General features: G+C 42.7%; 1 protein-coding gene across 4 annotated transcripts; it reads right to left on the bottom strand.

The window, feature by feature from the left end:
- Positions 1-3,630: 3,630 nt before the first annotated feature.
- lingo4b (leucine rich repeat and Ig domain containing 4b) lies at positions 3,631-19,051 on the bottom strand. 4 transcript variants are annotated; one of them, XM_069537684.1, is made up of 4 exons: positions 14,565-16,479; positions 14,404-14,455; positions 7,045-7,160; positions 3,631-6,950 (listed from the first exon to the last, which is right to left on the bottom strand). In XM_069537684.1, exon 4 carries the CDS (start codon positions 6,936-6,938, stop codon positions 5,127-5,129), a length of 1,812 nt encoding a protein of 603 aa, XP_069393785.1. In that variant the 5' UTR covers positions 6,939-6,950; positions 7,045-7,160; positions 14,404-14,455; positions 14,565-16,479; the 3' UTR covers positions 3,631-5,126. The 4 variants fall into 4 exon arrangements, with proteins under 4 accessions (XP_069393785.1, XP_019948827.2, XP_019948826.2 ...); XM_020093268.2 differs by lacking the exons at positions 14,404-14,455; positions 14,565-16,479 and adding an exon at positions 18,682-19,051; XM_020093267.2 differs by lacking the exons at positions 14,404-14,455; positions 14,565-16,479 and adding an exon at positions 8,953-9,563.
- Positions 19,052-20,573: the final 1,522 nt, after the last annotated feature.

Below are 20,573 nucleotides of genomic sequence, written 5' to 3'. Positions count from 1 at the left end.
TCGGAAACAAATGGCAAAGGGGAGGGGGGGGGAGAGTGAAGTCTTCAGCAGGGGCGCACATATGAGGAGTGGGATTGCACCATCACATCTGGACCTGTTGCTAATAGAGACGTTTTGGTTTTCACACATTTCTGCATCTGCACCTTTGAAACCATGATACTCATCCGATCCTCATCTTGTTTTCATTCTGAGCATCACACATTTAATCTGGTGCATCACACATTTAATCTGGTGCATCCTCCCCTGTTTGGAAATGGGCTTAATCAGTTCTATACAACAACCACATCAGCTGCATAACATTTACTCATGTTCCATCAAATTGTGAGATGGTGCCGGAGCCTGAAGGAACATCTCATGTCATGTTTACGCACACAAACCCTCACATCAGCAGCTAACGATGACATGTCTCCAGCAGCTGTCTCTGCAGTCATGTCTACGTTCTGATCAATATGTGTCAATAAGGCCTGAGTGCCTGAACACAAATGAATCAGCACTTCTCCTCTGCTGCGTTTGCATTTGTCTCAAGTTAAATGACTCAAATTTGAAAAATTGAGCCACTCTCAATGGTTACTGCATCTTTGTGTGTGTGTGTGTGTGTGTGTCCATTCCAAGCATCATGAAACACATCCACTTGGGGGGTAAATCCCCCCCTTTTTTAAAAAAACTCCTCCTCATCCATCTCCTCCAGCTTGTTAGAAATTCATCCCCAGTCTGCGGACCAGGGGTGACGGGGCCTCCTCTGTCAGGGCTCCCCGGAACAACAAGGAGATCTGTCTGATCAACGTCTCCTCTTTTAAATCTCTCTTAAAAACTCACGTGCTTCTTCCTAACTCCGGTTTTAACAACTATTCTAATAATTTTACAATGTTTTATCTTGGTTTTCATCTTTTCTTATCAGCAACACTCTTATTTCTGAATTGGTGCTTTATTGCTTTGTCATCCATAAATTACTTGTTTCCTATGTTTTGCCCTTTTTTCATTTTTCATTTAAATGTGCTATATACATGTTTTATTAATATCTGTATAGCAGGTTTCAAGATTCTATTTTAATCAGTATCTATAGATTTCGTGTTACCTGGTTCAGTTTGACGCAGGCGCTTATCATCAATGTTACATAAATTGTATGTGGTTAGTTTGAACGCAGAGGGTCAACCAGTTAACCTGACTCTCTGTTTTCTTAACATCAGTGTTCATGGTGATGAAGCGTCTTTGTGATTCAAGTGTTTCACGTGCAACATGAGGTCATTCCACTGTGATGTCATGTTTTTCACGTTTCTCTGGGAAGTGCAGCACTTGGGTGGAGCATCTCCACCACTGGATGGCAGCAGCAGCATCAGTTTTCAGAGTGTGGCTCCTCCATGATTTCTCCTCCCTGATGGTGACAGCAGGGTTCCTCCATCACCTTCAGCAGCTCCGTGCACTGATTAGCGGCCTCTGGCGTGCTCCTGCCCTTTAAAGCCACAGATTAAGGAGAAATGTGAATGAATTAACTTTAATTTGTATCCAGAGCAGAATAAATCATCTTCCTTTAGTTTTTTTTTTTTTTAAAGCAGGAGCTGACATGAAAATAAGTCTGGGAAGCAGTTATCCAGGAGGATTCATGAATATTCAAAACAGCGTTATCAGGAAACAGGATGCATTCATTAATAATTTCTGACCGTAAAATGTCAGAATCCCATAATTAAAGAAATAAATAAACACAGAACAAAACAGATGGAAGGCAAAATAAAAAGATCATCATCTAAATTTAAAACTTGAATGTCAGTAGAGCTCATCTCTAGGCCCTGAAATTAAAGTCCCCTCAAGTTCAATCAAGCTGATTGACATCAGTCCTCTAGATCTGATGTTTGAACATCTGGACTCATGAATGATTCCCTGGGGAAATGTCAAAAAACACACAAAATTATATAAAATTAAATCCAATACTGTCAGGATCCAAACAAAAAGTTTATTTGATGGTTTCTTGTTTTGACCCATGTCTCCATATACTTCTCCCAATATTCTTTGAAATGTGTTGAATAGTTTTAACTTTGCAAACTTGGGTGTTTTTCTTTGTTTTATGCATTTGAAAAACTCTGGGATCGTGTGGACGGCACTGCAGCACTGAAGCCTTTTAAAACCTAAATGTGTGGATGTGGCCTCACACTCACCTTTTTATAATTTCCAGAACCCAAAAATCATGCAAAGTGAGGTGGATTTCTTCTTTTTCCACAAACCACTAAAGGATAATTTATACAAATTGATAAATGCTTTTTTAATATAATGAATCCCTTTAAACTGTGGTTTTAGCAGCGCTCACAAATCAAATGAAAACAAGTGGAAAGCAAGATAACCATGATTTTATGGTTAACACAGATACAAGATGAGGAATGTTGCATTTTGCAAACGTGTTTTTTGTTTAGTTGTCTCAATGTCGTACGGAGATAAGGCAGTGATTCATTTATTTAGAGAAGGACACAGAGATCGCAGAGAATCGTAGCTCAGAGAAAAACAGACACAGTAGGTGTGTGGCCCCATGAAGCATCAGTCGGTCCGACACTTTCAGAATGATTTATCTTGAAGATATGGACGTGGATTGAAATTTGGACAAAACTATCAGAACAAAACTATTACAACTATTATCTTTGGTGATTCCCCAAGTTTCTTTCTTGTCTGAACCCTGAGTTGCCCCTGAAGGCTGTGTGGTGTGATAGATAAAGATAAATGGATAGATGCAGTGTATGAATGGGTTCAAATATAGAGGATTTATTTTTAATTTAGAGGATCTACTCATTCAAGAATGTCACTGTGGATAATAGTGTCAAATAAATCTCTGTAGTCGTCACCGTCACCAGCGGGGGAGCATGAAACTAACCTGACAACAGATAACATCTCGGTGTTGTGTTGGTGGCAGTCACTGGAGGGGGAGTGGCTTTTAAATACCACTTTAATCTGCCCCCCTGGCTTTCTGTCCAATGGGAGTGAAGAGTTGCGAACAGAGGATAGCACCAGACAGACCTATATAACAGATTGAGACATGCAGAGGTAATCCAACAGGGTTCAAATCTCTGCTCACACGTGATTATCAGTTTTTCTCCACTCTTCTTTCTGGGTTATTCTGGGCAACTGATTTGCCGTCCGGTGAATCCACTCCGATCGCTGCCGGTCTCTGAACGGCACTAAAGTGAAGTGAGGGTAATTTATTGGTTAACATTTGGTTTATCGCTCTCAAATGTCGTAATTTGTTTTTAACGGAGAATCAGCAGCGAAGGGGAAACAGGAGATGAGAGATGTGTTTGTTTTACAGCAGGGACACAGGTGGTTCTGAGAGACAACAGCCACGATGGCGTTCCTCCGCTCACATAATCCTTCTCCTCGCAGAAAACTGCCAGCTGCAGCTTTGTTGTCTTGCAACGAAGCCACTTTCTGTTTCAAATTGAAAGACAAAGTCCTCACAATGGGCCCACGACACGGAGATTAAGTGGTTATGCAAGAAAATGTATCCCTCTCCTGCCAATTCCCCGACAATAGCGTCGTTTCAGATGAAGATCCACCGAGAGATTGTTTCTAAAATGATTGGATTTGGCTTTTGAACCCGTCTGATGAGATCCTAAAACATTTTACAGAAGGCATTGCAAACACAACATGCAGGCTGGTTTAAATATATGCATTTAATAACATCAAGTGAAAAAAGCAGTCATTTATGAACAAGACAGCGAGCGCCAAACAAACTTGTCAGAGCTTGTGTGTGCATCATTGACATCCTCTCATCCTGGCTCGATAAAGCGTCGCTTTGTGCATAGTACATCTGACACAATGAAGTTTATACACAACAAGAGTGGTGCATCAGAGTGACACTAATCCCCACAACTAGATCAAATGATAGAATAAACCCGGCGCGCACAAACGCCCTTGACCTAAATATTTACAAGATAACCGTGAGCATTCTCTCTGTCCGTGGTGAGAATGTTACTGAGGCACATGTTTTTCAGTCATTTGTGTGGGTAGGAAATAAAAAAGTGAATTCTTTCATATAAAAACAAAGCGATGGTATCATCGTCTGCTGAAACAAAGAAAGCATCTAACGTCATCACATGATAAAGTACAAAACAAAGACAGTGATCCAGTTTGGACCTCATGAACTCGTCACCTCTCCAGCAAGAAGGTTGTGTTTTCATCAGTGTTTGTTTTTTTAAGATCACACAAAAAGTACTGGACAGAAACTTAATGGACCTGTTGCATTAATTTATGGATCTTAATAAACTTTACCAGACATGTTCTGGGGACTGATATTTACTTATTTGAAAATCCAGATCAAATGAACTTAAATGTGGTTTCATAAGGGGGGGGGGGGGGGGGGGGTGTTGGGTCTTGGTGGCAGTACATGCAGTCGACTTAGTGACATTCTAGTTTTAAGCATGAAATGGGAACATTCCTATGTATATCATGGTACAGTATGTAATATGTAATCCGTCCTCTCACATTATCATTTAAATCAAGCTGGAAATCAAACATAATGCAAAGCTCGACACATTTCAAAAATGTAACCACAAACTTGAGATCAGAAATTACTTGGCGACACTATTCCATATATATTTATTGCAAGTATCAAAAGCTTTAACGTCACATATTCATATTAAAGTTAAAGTCTTACAACCAATGCTGAATTAACAGTCTCCGACATGATTCTCTGTTGGTGAGTGAAAAAAGCAACCCAGGGGTCAAAAGGGTCAATATTCACTTGACTTGTACGATGTGGACCTGATGTGTTTAAACAGCGCAGAGACATTTGTTTAATGTGTCTAATTCAAAGACTCTGTGTGTATTTCCCCAAATCTGTTCAAATTTAAACATAATTACATGCTACATAAAAAATTCCACCTGTCAAAGCAGAGGTTGTTCAGCCACCATGACACATCTCTGCCAACAGTCTGTCGACATCACTCTGTCCCAGGACCATGAGATATTCATTAGTTAGATAACACGGCCGAGTGGGCACCGAGACTTTCAGCTCTTAAATTAGAAGCTCAACAGACTGGCACTGATGCCTTCGAATAGATGTCTCTGTCTCTGAGGGTCCCAACGGAGGGGAGGGTCCATATTGCAAAGAACCGACAGACACCGTGAAGACCCCTTTCAGCTCTGCTTTAAATAAGCTTCATGGTGAACCTGCCACCATCACCTCCCTCTCCTCCTCCGCCCATGGACGATCGAGGAACAAAGTCAATAGTTGCTGTGTGCTTGATCTGTCCTTTGCTCTGGCTCCAGAAGAACATGAAGACGAAGCAGATGGCCACCGAGCTGAGAAACGACAGGAAGCCCATGGTAGTGGCGATGATCAGCGTCTTTGCGTCGAACGGGTACGGCTTGGCCATTTGAGCCGAGGAGTTGGCAGCTTGGGGATTCGAAGGCTCCGCCCAACCCTCCTCTGAGAAGAAAGGGATGGTTCGGTTACGGGGGAGGCCCTTCACATAGAGGCCGACAGTCAGGCTGTCATTGCCGGCCGCGTTGCTCGCCAGGCACTGATAGGTACCACTGTCCTGTACTTGGGCAAAACGCACTTCTAGAGTGCCGTTGGGCAAAACTCTGATCCTTCCTGTTGCAGAAACCAAATTCTTGTGGGAGGAGATCCAGGTGATGGATGGGAACGGATCCCCGTCAGCTTTGCAGGAGAAGAGAACTGTCGTACCCTCCTCCACTCTGGCCTCCTGCGGCCTGCGGTCCATGATTCGAGCAGGGCGGCAGGTAAACAGCCTCGGGAGTTCCTTCTCTGAGAAGTCTCTGAATTCACGCTGTCTCACTGCATCCGGGGAGGAACAAGTTGGCTGATGTCCGTCAAAGTTCAAGCGTAATCTGCGACGGACTACCCACAGAAGGCGGCAGTCACATGACAGGGGATTCCCATCCAACCGCAGCACCTGAAGGTTCCCCACAGAGTGGAAGACACTCTCCTCTAAAGTAGCAAGCTGATTGAATGTCACATTGAGCATACGAAAGTAGGCCAGTCCCCTGAAGGCCCCTGGCTCTATTCGTAGCAGGCTCCCCCCTGCTAGGTGTAACTCCTGGAGTCGCAGGAGGTCACTGAGCAGATTACCTTGGATAACAGTGATGGGGTTGTAGGATAGGTCCAGGAAGCGCAGGTACACCAGGTGACGCAGCGCTGAATAAGGAACAGCACTGAGGTTGCAGCTGCTGATGACAAGCGAGGTCAAATTGAGACCAATCAGGCTGTTGCTAGCTATAGAGTCCAGGGCTGGCCAGTTTGCTATCAGGAGGCTGCGCAGACGGTGGAGTCGTCGGAAAGCGTTGTTAGGAAGTGTCGTGATGGTCAGGCGCAGCATTCGAAGACGCGTCAGGCTCTGGAGCTGCGACAATGCCTCAGTGGGAATAGACGTCAGGTTGCTGCGATCTAAATTGAGCTCCTGCAGATTCTGTAGACCAACGAACGCCCGCTGCGAGATGAACACTAAATCATTCTCTCCAGCCTCCAGCGTTTGCAGGCTCACCATTTCTTTGAAGGTGTAGTCCAGGAAGACCAGAATCTCATTCTGGCTTAAATCTAGAAGGCGCAGGCCGGACAGGCCAGAGAACACCCCGACTGGGATGATCTTGAGTCGGTTATTCTTAATCCGAAGCGTCCTGAGATTCTGCAGGCCTTGGAAAGCCTCTACCTCAATCATGGAGATTATGTTATCGCTGAGGTCCAACTCTTGAAGTTGCAGGAGGCCAGAGAACTGGCGGCGGCCCACTGTCTTAATCTTATTGTGAGAGAAATCCAAACGCCTGGCATCGCTGGAAAAGCCCTCTGGCACAGAATTCAAATGTTTTCCAGAGCAGATCACTTCTTTGACCTCGGGTCGACACACACAGCGTGACGGACAACCTCCTGCAGCTACACCCAGTCCAAACTGGAGCAGGACGCTCCACGCCCCCCACCGGACGACTGACTCCACAAACATCTTACCCCCTGCCTGAAAAGACAGAAAGACAAGTTCTGATGAGTTATGAGCTTGACTGAGAAGCATTTTTTGTCTTAGTTTACTTAAAACTTGTGCCTGGACGTACCGTTTCAGTCTCGGTGTGCAGATTTTCATAACCAGTGGCAGTCAAGTTGGAATCAGACTCGAGTTAAGTCCTGTGTTTGGAGGAAGTTCCGTCAGTAACATGCCCTTTAGAATTTCCTGAACAGAGACACAGAGACAAAATTACAAGTTAATAACATTTGGCTTAAACAATGGATCCGGTGACAAAGGGTGAAAAACAAGTCAGCCTCGAAAAAAGAGGGTGTGGTGTGAGTCTGTGTTTTACAATGTGAATTAGGTTGTTTTCAATATTTCCACAGCAGCTTGAAACTGAGGGGGCTGTTTGAAAATGACCGAGTGACATTCTGGTTCTAAATTAAAGAGTTTTAAGATAAAATATCAGCTAATATGATCCATCATCCCTCAGATTGTTGCTCCAGCTTTCACTTGTTCCAGCTCAGAACCAGGAGGCCAAGTAGGCGAATTAAAAAACAACACAAATACATTTTTACAGACGGTCCCGTCCTGTGTGTAAATAATTAATTTTACAGCAGCTGGTCTCATAGAGAACAGTGACCATGCAGAGGAGCAACGAGACTCTTGAGCCTTTTCTGTTTGATATTTTTTTCTCTATGTCTCAAATTCATTTGGTTTTCCTTGACGTGTGTCTTTGTTCCTGAATGTGAGGGATAACCCAACAGAAAGTGCACATGCTTTAAATCAGAGCGAGTCCAGTGTGAAGCAGATGTCGCGGCTGATAAGACCGAGTGACATCTCTGTGCGCAGACGACCAAATCCCTACTTAACTGATTATCAAAGAACACATCTCACTTTTTACTCGGGACATTTTATCCCCCAAAGACTGGAAAAGAACCATTAATAGAACTTAATGCTCTTTGAAGTGTCCACATATGGTCTTTTCTACCCCCCCCCCCCCCCCCCCCCCCCCAAAAATGAGAAAAATAAGTATTAGTGCGTCCAGGCCCATGTGTCGAGCCTCTGAGAGCACAGATGAGGCCTCGGGGAGAGGAAAGCTTTGCTCTCTGGGCCGAGCATCTGGATTTAGGCTGAGCAGCTGCAGTCAGAGTCGTACAGATTCTCTGAATAACATGAGTTTGTTTAAAGTTTATAAAGCAAAAACACTTGAAATCTACCGCATGCTGCAGGTAGTGAACCCCTAAAAGACAAATGTGTGAAGTCACAGTTATTTATTATCATTTACATTTTTATTCAATTTGAATATTTCTACAGAAAAAACTCTTTTTAGTTCTAAAGTTCACTTAAATTTATGCACGATTCTGTTTCCAGAAAGAATCCATATATTTGAATTAATGAGATGTTTTAATATTTTAACTTCGGATCTTTGTTCCAAGGTGAGAAACTCGTGTCCAATGTTACGATTACTCACCTCTGATTACTGGCATGAACAGAGAGCATATTCTGAATTATTGTAAGACACTGACTCATCTGAGGCGAGGACTGGCCAGCTTTTAAAAGACTGGCTGAAATTCATCTGCAGTAGCAAAGCTCCAGACGCACAATGCTTTGGATTGATATTCTCAAAAAAATCTGGCAAGAAAAACCCAATAAGAACTAAAAATCTAAATTAAACAGCATAAAAATAGTTGTCGAAATGAAAAAATGTTACCGAGGCAGAATGAAGAGAGGGATCAAAAATGACTTCTCTGAAAAAGTCCATGGAGTCTCTGATGTAAAACTTTGTACGATAAAACAATAAACATTATTCTTCAAGTGTTATTTAAACCACCACTGCTACAGGACGTGCAACAGAAGTAACCTAAAAAAACAAAATCCACTCCAATTCTTGCAACGACAACGTCCCCGAGCTGCACAGACGATACAAAGACCAAAACATAACTGTTCAGTTTCCTCTTAAACCTTAACGGGTACAATCCAGATGGAGAATAACCTGCAGCAGCTTCTCACTCACCATGAGACACTTTGGACTCGCTGCAGCGTCGCCTCTGAGGGGCAGAGTTGTTGACAGTCCCAGAGCGGCACAGTCTTTGTATCAAGCTGCTCCTCATGCAAACAGCTCTTATAACCGGCTGGCCGGAAGCGCTGACTCACAACCCCAGAGTTGTTCTCTCAGACGACAACAGACACACACCGATACTAACTTTCTTCATGTTGGAACTCACGTACAAGTGATCACAGCTACAACGAAAATATCTGCAAAACCCTTTAATTAAATTTAACTTTCATTTATTCATATTTTTTGTGTTGTTTTATGGGAATTCTTGCATAACAACACTGCTTTTGTACTTCCAGATTTATATTATTGACTTAAAATTTCATATTTAGCAAAAATGTAAATATCTTGGATGATTTCAAGTCAAGAAATCTTTATTATCCCCGAACCGAAGGGTAATTTGGTGCACAGCCAGCAATCAGTGCGCAGCAAAACAAACAGTGTTTGACTTGAATCAGACGACACAGATTGGGACTTCTTCAAAGATCTCGTCACACTTAATTTTCTAACCAACAAATAAAACAATCAAATGTGAAAAGGCTGATTATTGGCAAAGAAATGTCTTTTCAAACTTTGCAAACCCTCATCAGTGTGTTCAGTGTCTCATCTGCGTGTAATACATGAGGGGGATTCACAATTTAAAAGTGTTGACCCCCCTCAGGGGGCCAGCGTGTGAGAGACGGAGTCCGGCAGATGCGTGATGTCTCAGAGAGGGTGGGGGGGGGGTGTTCCCTCAGTTGCCGAGCCCTTCCAACCAATCGGGGACCAGCGTCGCTCGTCCTTCTGCAACTCTGCACACATCATAAAGCTGCAGTTCATCCAAGGTCGCGACCTCGGAGTCACGGCCGGGACTGACCCCGTCCGTCAAATTAGAAAGCGTAGGAATAAATGCGTTTGTAATTTCGACATGTATTTCACACCCGGCGTGAGAGCGCGGTCACATGGGTGTCGCATTACAGTGTTAATTACGCTAACTATTTTCTATTACGCGCAGCCACTTGTCGTTTCTATTAATGACGTTTCGAATTAGAGCGGACGACGGTCACCGGAGGAGCCGTTAATGCCGAGGTTTAAATCTCTGGATCACACAGAACTAAAAACAACTCAAACTGGTGATGTCTTCCGAAAAATAACGTGGCGTGTTTATGATCATAGGGTTTATTAGAAAGTGTTTGAGAAAGAGTTTGACAAACACTTGATGAAGAGCAAATGATTTTACAAATCTAAGGTGGATCCACTGTGTGTTAAACCTCCTCTTTGTGCTTACAAAATGTATAATCATCATATATATATATATATATATATATATACTGTATATATATATATATATACACACACACACTGGACACTTATTGAACAACAACCAACAGTTTTTTTTTTGCCTTAATAAAACTTCCTGCTTCCATTGATCCGCTCTGTTTAATTCTCTTACTAATGCTGATGTTTGATTACTGACGAAACCTTCACCATCTGCTCGTGTCTTGGATTTGTCAAGTTGCAGTCTGGCCAGACACTGTCGAGGCCGACTGAACCATCATGAAGTGGATGTCCCTGCAGAAAACGTTTAGCAGAACTTAAAAAAAAACAACCTTCCAGTCTCCTAAAGCCGGGCGAGCTCCAGCTGTTACCTCATAAACCCTCACCAACAAAATGCAGACACTATCGAAGCCAATTGGACGTGACCTCCCTTCAGACAATCCTCCAGCAGAGATGACGTCTTTTGGACGAACTCCCACCGTCGCTTAATTCTCCGAGATAATTCAACTTCTCTTACTTTGCTCAGTTTGTGCTCGACTCTATCATCAGACCGAACTCATCCCGTCTCTCAGCTCGGCTCCTCTTCGCCTCTCATCAACCTGCCGACTCTTTCCAGCCTGTGGTAAAATCAGGACCATCGTTTATTCTTCACTGTACTCGGTTTGCTCTATGTTCCTCCGATGGTCACGATTATGACAGAATCATGTCCACGATGCTGCCGGTGAAATTAAAAACCAATCAGCGGAATGATTTCACTGGGCATCGCATCACCAGAGTGTAATTATCAACACGTGTGGGGTTTGTGTGCAGGTTCTGCTGCTCTGCACCAAAAGATCTGATGGAACAGTTTTTAATTTTCTTCCAACAGCTCCCTCATGAAGACACGATCACATTCACCAGATCCACATTTTAATTTGGATCTGCACCAAATTACTCATAAATATCAGTTTCATTTCTTTTATTAAGATCCACTAATGGAAAATCCTTCAATCAAGTGTCCCGGTGATCCGTCAAGTACTTTTTGTTAAATACTGCAAACTAACAGACGCTCGTGTCTCCACTGAGGATAATGTCCTAACTCTTTATTTCATCAAATATCTTGACAGTGTTCGCCGCCATATTCAAATTTCTCTTGCCATAGTTTCACAATGAATCAAAAATACTTTTAACACTTCTCATAATAATATTAAGATCTCTAACTTGGTGGTTTGCTCATGCAGCGTGTGCAGCGTGTCCATAAAGTTTTTACTTTCCTTGCAGACCGTAGTTTCGGTTGCACTTGCATCGATCCACACCAACATTAAATGGGTTCCTTCATGATTCATACCACGTGATGCAGACTTCAGTCTTTGCAACAGGTGAATGAAAGCGGAACATGGGCCCACTGGATGAGTTCGGACGCTGCAGAGCACGAATCCCCGTGCGAAGCAGCCTCTCTGCTGGAGTCGGAGCCTGCCGAGGGTTTTCTGACACTGGTCTGAGGGTTATTTTTAGCTTGTCACAGTGAGAAAGACAAGAGCTCGGCTCAAATCCCCAATTAAAGAGTCTGGAACAGAACAACAATGCAGGGATCACAGAGTCGGCCTGTGCCTTTGCACTTTTGTGTAGCGTCTGTATGTTTCCAGTGGTTGAATGTGTGTTTGAATGTGTGGTGGTGGTGGTGGAGCTGGTGTGAGTGTGTTCTTTATGGGCTTCTGGCACCTGCTGCAGTGTGATGGCCCCTGAGACCCCCTGCATGCAAGCAGCAAATATTAAAAGGTTTCCTGGCACAACAGCTGTCGGCTGAAAAACAAAAGTGCCCCGCTCAGTCCTCTTTGGGTTTGTCGGGGGGCAAAGGAGTCGCAAACAAGTTTATTTTGGGAGATACGTCTTTGTAAATAAAACAAACTAAAGGGGACTGGGACACAAACAGCAGGAGAAATATTCAGTAGAAGTAGTTGAGTCCAAGTGATCGTTTCTACCAAATTTGAAAGGATTCTCTGCAGGTTTTCCTGAGATATCGTGTTCATGAGGCAACAAATGTTCTTCATGACGTCATAGCAACCTTGACCTTTGACCTTGGGCCACCAATTTCAAATCGGTTCATCCAACTGAACATTTATATCAAATTCGAAGAATTCTGCTAACGCCTGCTGCTCGATGGAGCTCGTAAAGAGCATCGACGGACGGACCTGGAGGATCAATATGTCAATCAGGCTAATGTAGCAGCTGCTAACTGCGTTAATAACAACATTCCATGCTCAAAACCAAAATGTCTACTGTCGTCAAATGTCTTCTGATGTGTGACGTCACACTTTCAGAAAGGTATTTGTCTACAATTAAAAAAATGCCTGAATAGAATCGGATGGAACTGATCTGTTGCCTCCAGGCCTCATATCTTAGAAATTATATAATCATACAGGTAAACTTTCATATGCCGTCCCTCATCCGCTGTTACGACATAATCCAGTTTGTGGCGGAGGAATGAAACGGTCACGTGATGCAGGACATCTTGCGGACATTGAGGACTTCAGGCATCTCTAATGTTAATTTAACAATGTCGTGAGGAGAGTAACATCACAGAGGAGGGTGCGTTCGCCTTGTTGCATATTTAACAGTGACATAGAAAACGAAAAGTGAATGTCAGCGTGGCTGAGAGCTCATGTGCCCGTGACTAACGGGATTATATTAATTGTTTGCCTCTGTTTCATCTTAATGTTATGAAATGGCCTGAGAACATTTCGAGTTCCCTGCTTTGTGATTCGTTCCAGTGAATGATGGTGTACGTCTGTGTTGGTCTCTGAGTGTGGGTGGTTTTTTTAAACTGTCGCCTTCTTCATTTTAATGTTTTAATGTCACCTACGTCGACTTTACTTGTAACAAAATATGCAATATGCATCAAATTACATTCAATAATTAAAAGTGTTTTCCCTTCTGTCAATTCAGCGACTCACGTGGATTTTGATGAAATGCAAAGTTAATATTGATAAACTAGAAAAAAAGAGGGCGAACGAGATGTGGAAAAGAAAAGATGATAAACAGAGGGACAGAGGCATCAAGTGTGTTTGAGTATTTACACCCGTGTAATGTGTGATGTAAGTGGGTCACAGTGACAGATCCACTCACGTCGGTCTGGTTCCAGACTGCGTGTTGGGTAAAGCACTCTGCTTTAATTCCTCATTCTGACGAGGAGAGAGTTAAGACTCTGTGGGATCGTCACGCAAAGTGCTCCGTCTGCAATATTAATAATAGCACAAATAAATGAGGGAAGGGAATTAGTCTCTCAGCGCAGCGCCTATGCGTTGTGACAAATTAGGTCGTCTCAGCGAACAGAGGCGATGCGACGGATCCATCGCCGTGCATCAGAGGGACGAGGGGAGGTCATGCACTTAAGGAGAGGTGACTGGTGGAAGGGGCTGGTAAAACTAATTCAGGGCAACGTGTGTGAAAGACTTGAGACTTCAACTGCAATCCTAGTGTTTCTGTTGCAGAAGAAATCTGACTCCAACAGAAAAGAAAGACTCAAGCGTTCAACATAGAAAAAGTATTCCAGTAAAATTTCAAGAAGAAGAACGTCCAAGTTTGTTTCTAAGATGAGATATGATGTAACTTTGTTGGTCCTTCGAAGAGGAAACTCAAGTTTGACTCAGCAGCGTCAGAGGAAAATGTAATGAGAAATAAAAAAGATGAATAGAAACAGAATCTAAAATAGAAAATGGTAAAAGTATAAACCAGAGGAGCTTTGTGTAAATGTGCAATATGAAGATACAAGTTGTGAGATTCGGCCAAATTCCTTTGTAATAAACATGTGAAAACCGTTTTACTTGAAACTTTAGATTTCATTATTTGGAGATAAAGGAGAATGCAATGATGGAAAAGGGAAGGAAACAGAGGGAGAGAGATTAGATAGGTAAAGGAGTTAAATATGGTGTGATCGAGAAAAATGACATAAGAGGGACGAATAAAATGGGAAGAATGGAAATAAGGTGAAAGAGGAGAAGGAGGAAGCAACAACCTACTTAGCAATACAAAAGGGAATAAGGAGGGAGGAGCGAAAGTCACAGAAAAGAAGGAGAAAAAAGAGGGAAAGAACGCAATAAAGAGATAAAAGAATAAAAACGGGTAAATAAAAATGAATAAAATCAAGTTTTAAAAAATGTAAAATCTACTCACACACAATTTAATGTCCTCGGTGTCTGCACTTTGCACTTTTGTCCCAGAGGCTCTGCGATAAAAGACAATCCCATCTGTCTCCGAATGCTTTTTTTCTTTTTTTACGACAAAACCTAAAAGTTACGTGAAAGAAGTGATTCCAGACAAAGTTTCACTCAAACCTGCAGCTGGGGAGACAACTGACGTCTTGAGGAAAAAAAGAAGAAAGAAGCGACTGCTGTTATTTTTTTATTCCACATGAAAGCGATGGTCTGTGTAATCTCCTCTCACTCGTGTGGAGGTGGAGCTTTTCCTCTTTGGCGCACTTGAAGGCCTGTTTTCGCTAATCTCACGATCCCACCTGGTTTCCAGCTGAGCCCGAGCCAGGAGCGGTGGTGCAGAGCAAAAAAAAAGAAAAGAGGAAAACAAACAGGAGGCGCAGACCAATCATTCAGAGAGACAGTGTCGTCAAACCTGTCTCACTCGCATTGTGTTTTCATCGGCTGCACCTGCGTGGGCGCGGTTTGGGTGGACGCTCTGTAACTGGCAGGTCACAGACTCGATTCCCCACAGACGCTCACATCTGTGACCAAACACCGAGTCCAATTTATAGAAATTTAAATGGAACATAATTTAATCACCGGCTCAGTTTCTTATATTTTAATAATCGTGATTAAATCAGATAATAACGACGATTTCTTCACCTTCTAACGCAATTCCTGTTTGTGTTATAGTCATTTACAACAACGCACATTGACACTGGTCCAGAAAGTGAAGCCAATGCCTGAAACAAGTTTTCTCTCTCTGACCAGCAGGGGGCGAAAATGACTGACTCAGAGTGAAAGAGACAGAAGAGTGAAGGACGAGTTGTAGTTTGGGAAACACAAACGCACAACTGAAGCTGAAACTACGACGTCTGACTGGACGGTAAAAACTTTATGGGCCGTCTGTCTGGTGGTTGAGTTCTTCCTCGTTTCCTTCGTCCATGAATCTTAACACTGAGCTTGTATGACTTTATGAACAAGTCGGCTTGTTACTTTAAAACCATGTTCAAACTTGATTATCAGATTTGTTGTTATTGGTGTTTTCGTGTATTTTAGTTCAGATACGTACAGTATGACCCTCTATTATTGCTCCAGTGAAAAAAGCAACCAGCTGGAACGTGGTTTCAAAGCCAGTCACACAATCCGAACACACAGAAGAAAATAATCAGACCGGAAAGAACAAACACGTGAAAAATGAACGAGAGAAAACTTGAAAGAAACCTTCTGATAAAAAGACGCTTTTTCTTCCAGCCTCAGGCCAGAGTCATTCAGCTCCGCACTCGTAGCCGGGCTACATTTCTCCAGTGGCAGTTAACGATTGTCATTCATCCACAGAATCATTACAAAAGGCTGCGCGGCCTGAATAGTGCTCGTGCACGAGACGGGTTCAAAAGTGCTGCACGCCACCGGTTCCACACGTGTGTAACATGTAACTGGTTTGCAGGAGTCTAATCTAATCACCTGTGTCATGTGATGAGGGAGTTTCAAGTGGAAACTGGAGCCTTGTGTCGTGGAAGTTGTTGGTTTATTAATATTTTCTCATTTTCTGAATTTTCTTGGCTCCTTCAATCTTTAGTTCATGTTGTCATGTGCGGCAGCTACAGCATCAGATCCAGACCTCATGTGAAAACAGATTTATCTAGAAACAGGAGACGTGCAGAACCTGACTTTTGTTAATCTCGCGGCTGTTGAAGCTGAAGATGTGGTGGGTGGATGAGCAGAGGAATTGTTCCAGGCTCAGATTCACCTTCTCTCAGAAAGCTCCGCACTTCTTTGGTTAAGCCTGGAATTAAGGAGCCGGAGTTGGAACGAAGTCAAAGCTGCAGGGAAATTCTCTCTCTCCCAATTTTTTTCAATTCCTCCACCGGGACAAAGAGTTAAGCAGGAGGCAGATTCTGTTATTTTCAAACTGAAGTCACTGGTGGATTAACTTTCTGCTTATCTGGAAAATATTAAAACAGAGTCTGCAAAAAAGTATTGATTATGTCACAACTGGTCCATCACATGTCTCACAGGAAAACTCACAGGACATGTAACATTACTTTAAGTACATGGGAGAATAAAATAGTATTACCCAGAATTATAGATACTTGGATATTTATAATGTTTGAGTATTTGATGAGAGTCTGAGATTATTATTTTAAATTTTGCGATTTCATATAAGAATTCATATTTGATTCTTGTGGTGAGTTTTCTTTCAGACAGAGTTAATGAGCTGAGACTGAATTTACTCAAAATTCAATTTTATCACTCCTCAATTTATTCCTGTTTTCGGAGTTAATCACAGTTACTGAGCTGAGGACGCACACGAGTGCTCGGTCCACAGAGGACGACCATGGGATGTGTCTTTGAGGTAAACTCATACTGTAACTACAAGGTAAACTGACTGTATTTGTAATGTGTATTGTCAGTCAACCACTCAAAGCTCTTTACATTCACCCATTCATTCAGCACTGCAGCACTTTTTCTGTCACACACCATTCACACTCTGTCACCACAGCCCCTGGGCAGTTGGGGTCCAGTGTCTTGCACAAGGACACTACAGGAAGACAGAATGGATGAGCCGGGGATCGACCCTCTCTACCTCCTGAGTTCCTCATGTGACCGAACTGAATCTGAAAAACCTGCCACAGAACGACAGTTTCTTTATGATTAAAGCAGCACTGTGAAACTTTCTCTTCTTAAAGCAGCTGCTTGATTAAAAAACGTGTCTGATGTTTCAGTGAGTGTGAATATGGAGAAAATCAGAATCAGGTCCAGCAAGTTGAAGAGTGAAGCTGAACGTTAGATCAGTTAAAAAGACTTAGAAGTCTTATTCGCAACCAGAGTTAATCTTGAATATTCAGCAGAGAACTTTTAGAATTTGAAGAAGCCATTAATCAGATGAAGTCAAAGTGCTCCAGCTCAAAATACATTTACAACACCACCGACAACATGCAGGCGAAGCAAAGACGTTAAGGATTTGTCTTATTGCCTGAGGCTGAAATCAATGGAGGAGTGGAGCGACTGCCCGATACACCAGTCCAGATAAATCACTCCCTAACAAGGAGACTGACATACTTCCTGTGCATAAAGTGCCCTCTGATTAAATTGCCCATTTGGCAGATTCCCAAGCGTCAAATCCTTGGTTCTCCCTCGATGGTGATCTGCTCCTGCAGAGCCGCATCGTAACCGACGTGATGTGCGACCTCGTTACGACAAAAGAGGGGGACGACCCAGAGTTTGTTCACTTCAGCGGCCTCAGCGAAATGATGTCAGACTGAGGTGAGATGAAGATCAAACATAATGCGAGGAGAACAAAACGGTCTTTGGCTGAAACACACACACACACACATACGGACACACACACACACACACACACACACACACACACACACACACACACACACACACGCACACACACATACACACACACACTGTCCCAGGGGGAAAATGAGGCTGCAGTCACTGACGTCTGCTCCTTTTTAGGTTTATGGAACAAACTAACTCGAGGATTACTGTTCACGCGGACACGCTGTAACTCCACTAACAACAAGAACAACAAAACCACAAACCTACACCAACAACGTAGCAACCAGGCTGAAACAGAATGAAAAGTTTGCCCTAAACTTTTTAAAGAAGAGATTCAATAAAAATACAGGACATCAAAAAATATTGATATAGGTCGGTCACCTATTTAAATCTATTAGCACAACACATGTTACTATTGTTATAAATAATCATATAAGTGCTATGGAGGTTTTTATCATAGAAATTGTTGTGCAAAGACTTGACTCGGACACGTCTTCAATCTTATTCTCCAAATGGTGACAAAACTACCAACACGATAAAAACAACAACAAAGAAACAGGAAACTTTAAACTATTTAAAATGTACGTTTTTGTTCATAAGATTTTGAAAATAAGATTTAGTCTTGAGAGATATTTCTATTTCTATGTATTTCAAATACCACATGTTATAATGAAATATGATATTAGAATATTAAAGCATATTAGAGTTGAAAGAATCAACAGGACAGCACCAACAGAAGGACTTTAAAATAATAAATGAAGTATATGTACAATGACACACTATGACACTGTCTATAGGAACATTACACAGAGAGATTCAGTCAGATTAAGACCTAAATACAAACTGGATCCATGCTATAAATAAATAGACGCAGGGACGCAGCTTCAGAATCAAGTCAAACTGCTGGAAAACTAAAAAGAAATAAAGTAGCTTCATGTGTTTTGAATCTGAAAATTAAACTCACCAGAGGAAGATTTCAGTGAAGGAATCGTTGCAGTAAATCTTCATCATCGTCTGTCCGCAGCAGAAAAACATCTCTCAGTTCAGGACAGTTCCTCTCCTCTTCCTCCTCCTCCTCCTCCGCTCTACATCCAACCAGACTTTTCCAACATCTGTCACATCCTTCGTCCTCCTTCTTCGTTAATTTCTTCTTTTTTTTTCCGGCTGCTGCTGAATACCCAGGGGCAGTTTTGGGATAATTGCGCTACTAAATTAATTTAGGTCGACTGTGTGAGTCTGTGTTGCTCCTGTGTGTTTGTGTGCGGTGACGCTGCGGAGAAGCTGCTGCTGCTGCACTCTGACCGAGCCTCTGCTGCCGGTGGTACTGATGCTGCACCCTGCATCCCTCCCCCCATCCATCCTATCCCTCCTCCATCCCTCCTGCGCTCAGCGGGATCAAGCGTCCCACAGATTTAAAGGCTGGATGTGCGCCATGTGTTGCCACCGTATGATGCTTTAATCCCCCGTGTAACGAGTAATGTAACGAAGAATGAACGCTGTTGCTTTTTCTTACCAGGACTCCGTTCTCACCATCAATAGAATAAAATAATACCCATCAGTCTGCACACATCTCTCATGATCGAATCCGTTTTAACTCAGGGTGACGTTAATTAATTAAAAGTATAATAGATGAACACTTCGGATAATGAGAATGACGCTTCATTTGAGCCAAAATGTGTGAACTGCATTTTTCTGAAGTCACATTAATTTGCTGGGTTTAATGGTTTGCAGATAAAACAAGTGCTCTGGTTCATAAAAGTTTATACCTGATGAAGTAGTTTCAACATCCAGCTGCGAGAACTGGCAGCAGTTTGAGCAGCGACGCCAGAGAGTCGCTCCATTAATGAAGAAGGTGAAATATACTTCAGTCTAGTGTATTGGTTCAAGTTTCCAACTGTAGAGGTGATGGTGACTGTCATGATTCTTCACATGTGGACTTTTGAGGATTGAATTTTCTTGATTAGACATTTTGACTTATATCATTTGGACAGAAATTGGTTCAAACATCCCTCATCCCCCAGTCGATTTATGAAGAAGTGAATATACGGTAAAACAAAAGCTCATATTTCTCCACTTTAATCGTCCTTGAATGATAAATTCAAAAACCAACAGATTGATGAAACATAAAAGCAGCTTTCTGTCGTCGCAGTGACGGTTCACGTCCGAGGTGCTGCAGACTGCAAATAATAATATGGGTGGTAAAATCCCCAAGCTGTCCGTCCTGAGGGGATTAATGATTTTTGATTTTTTTGGAGTGGCGTGTTTCCAGGAGCGTACGTTACTATCACAGCTCGGAGCGAGAGGCGGGGTCAGCCAAATCTCTGGATTGAACAAAACAGCTGGATACGATAGAGACGAGCGGGTCCAGGCCTGTAGTAGTAGCGAGGACTAACCCCCCCCCCCTCTCAGACACACAGACACATATAATACAAACACACATGGCCTATTAATGAGGCTGCCCCCCCCCGCTGGACTGACCTTCCTCTCTGGTCAGAGCCACAGAGACGCTCCTCACCGCGGGGCTGAAAACTCACCTGATCAACATGGACGTCACGTTGCACACGAACAAATATGCAGCGTTCTCCAAATACCAAATTGTTTACAGACAAGTTTGGATTTAGTGCACTCATCCCCTCATGATGTGTTGCGATCACAGACTGTAAATAAACATGACAATCTGAAAATGTGGATTCTTCTTCTAAGATGACAATTACAGCTTTGTTGTATTTTACTTTGAGGGCTGCAGGAAGGGATGCGGAAAATGCAACTGACTCTGAGATTAGCGTTCTCACATACAGTTCACTTCTGGACAGTTTCAGGGAAAATGTTTGGACTTCAGCGCAGGTCTGAAAGCAG

Source organism: Paralichthys olivaceus, chromosome 13 (genome assembly GCF_024713975.1).
Source record: "Paralichthys olivaceus isolate ysfri-2021 chromosome 13, ASM2471397v2, whole genome shotgun sequence".
Lineage (NCBI taxonomy): Eukaryota > Metazoa > Chordata > Actinopteri > Pleuronectiformes > Paralichthyidae > Paralichthys > Paralichthys olivaceus.
The sequence above is the reverse complement of the archived record's forward strand: the minus strand, read 5'-3'. Positions and strand labels throughout refer to the sequence as shown.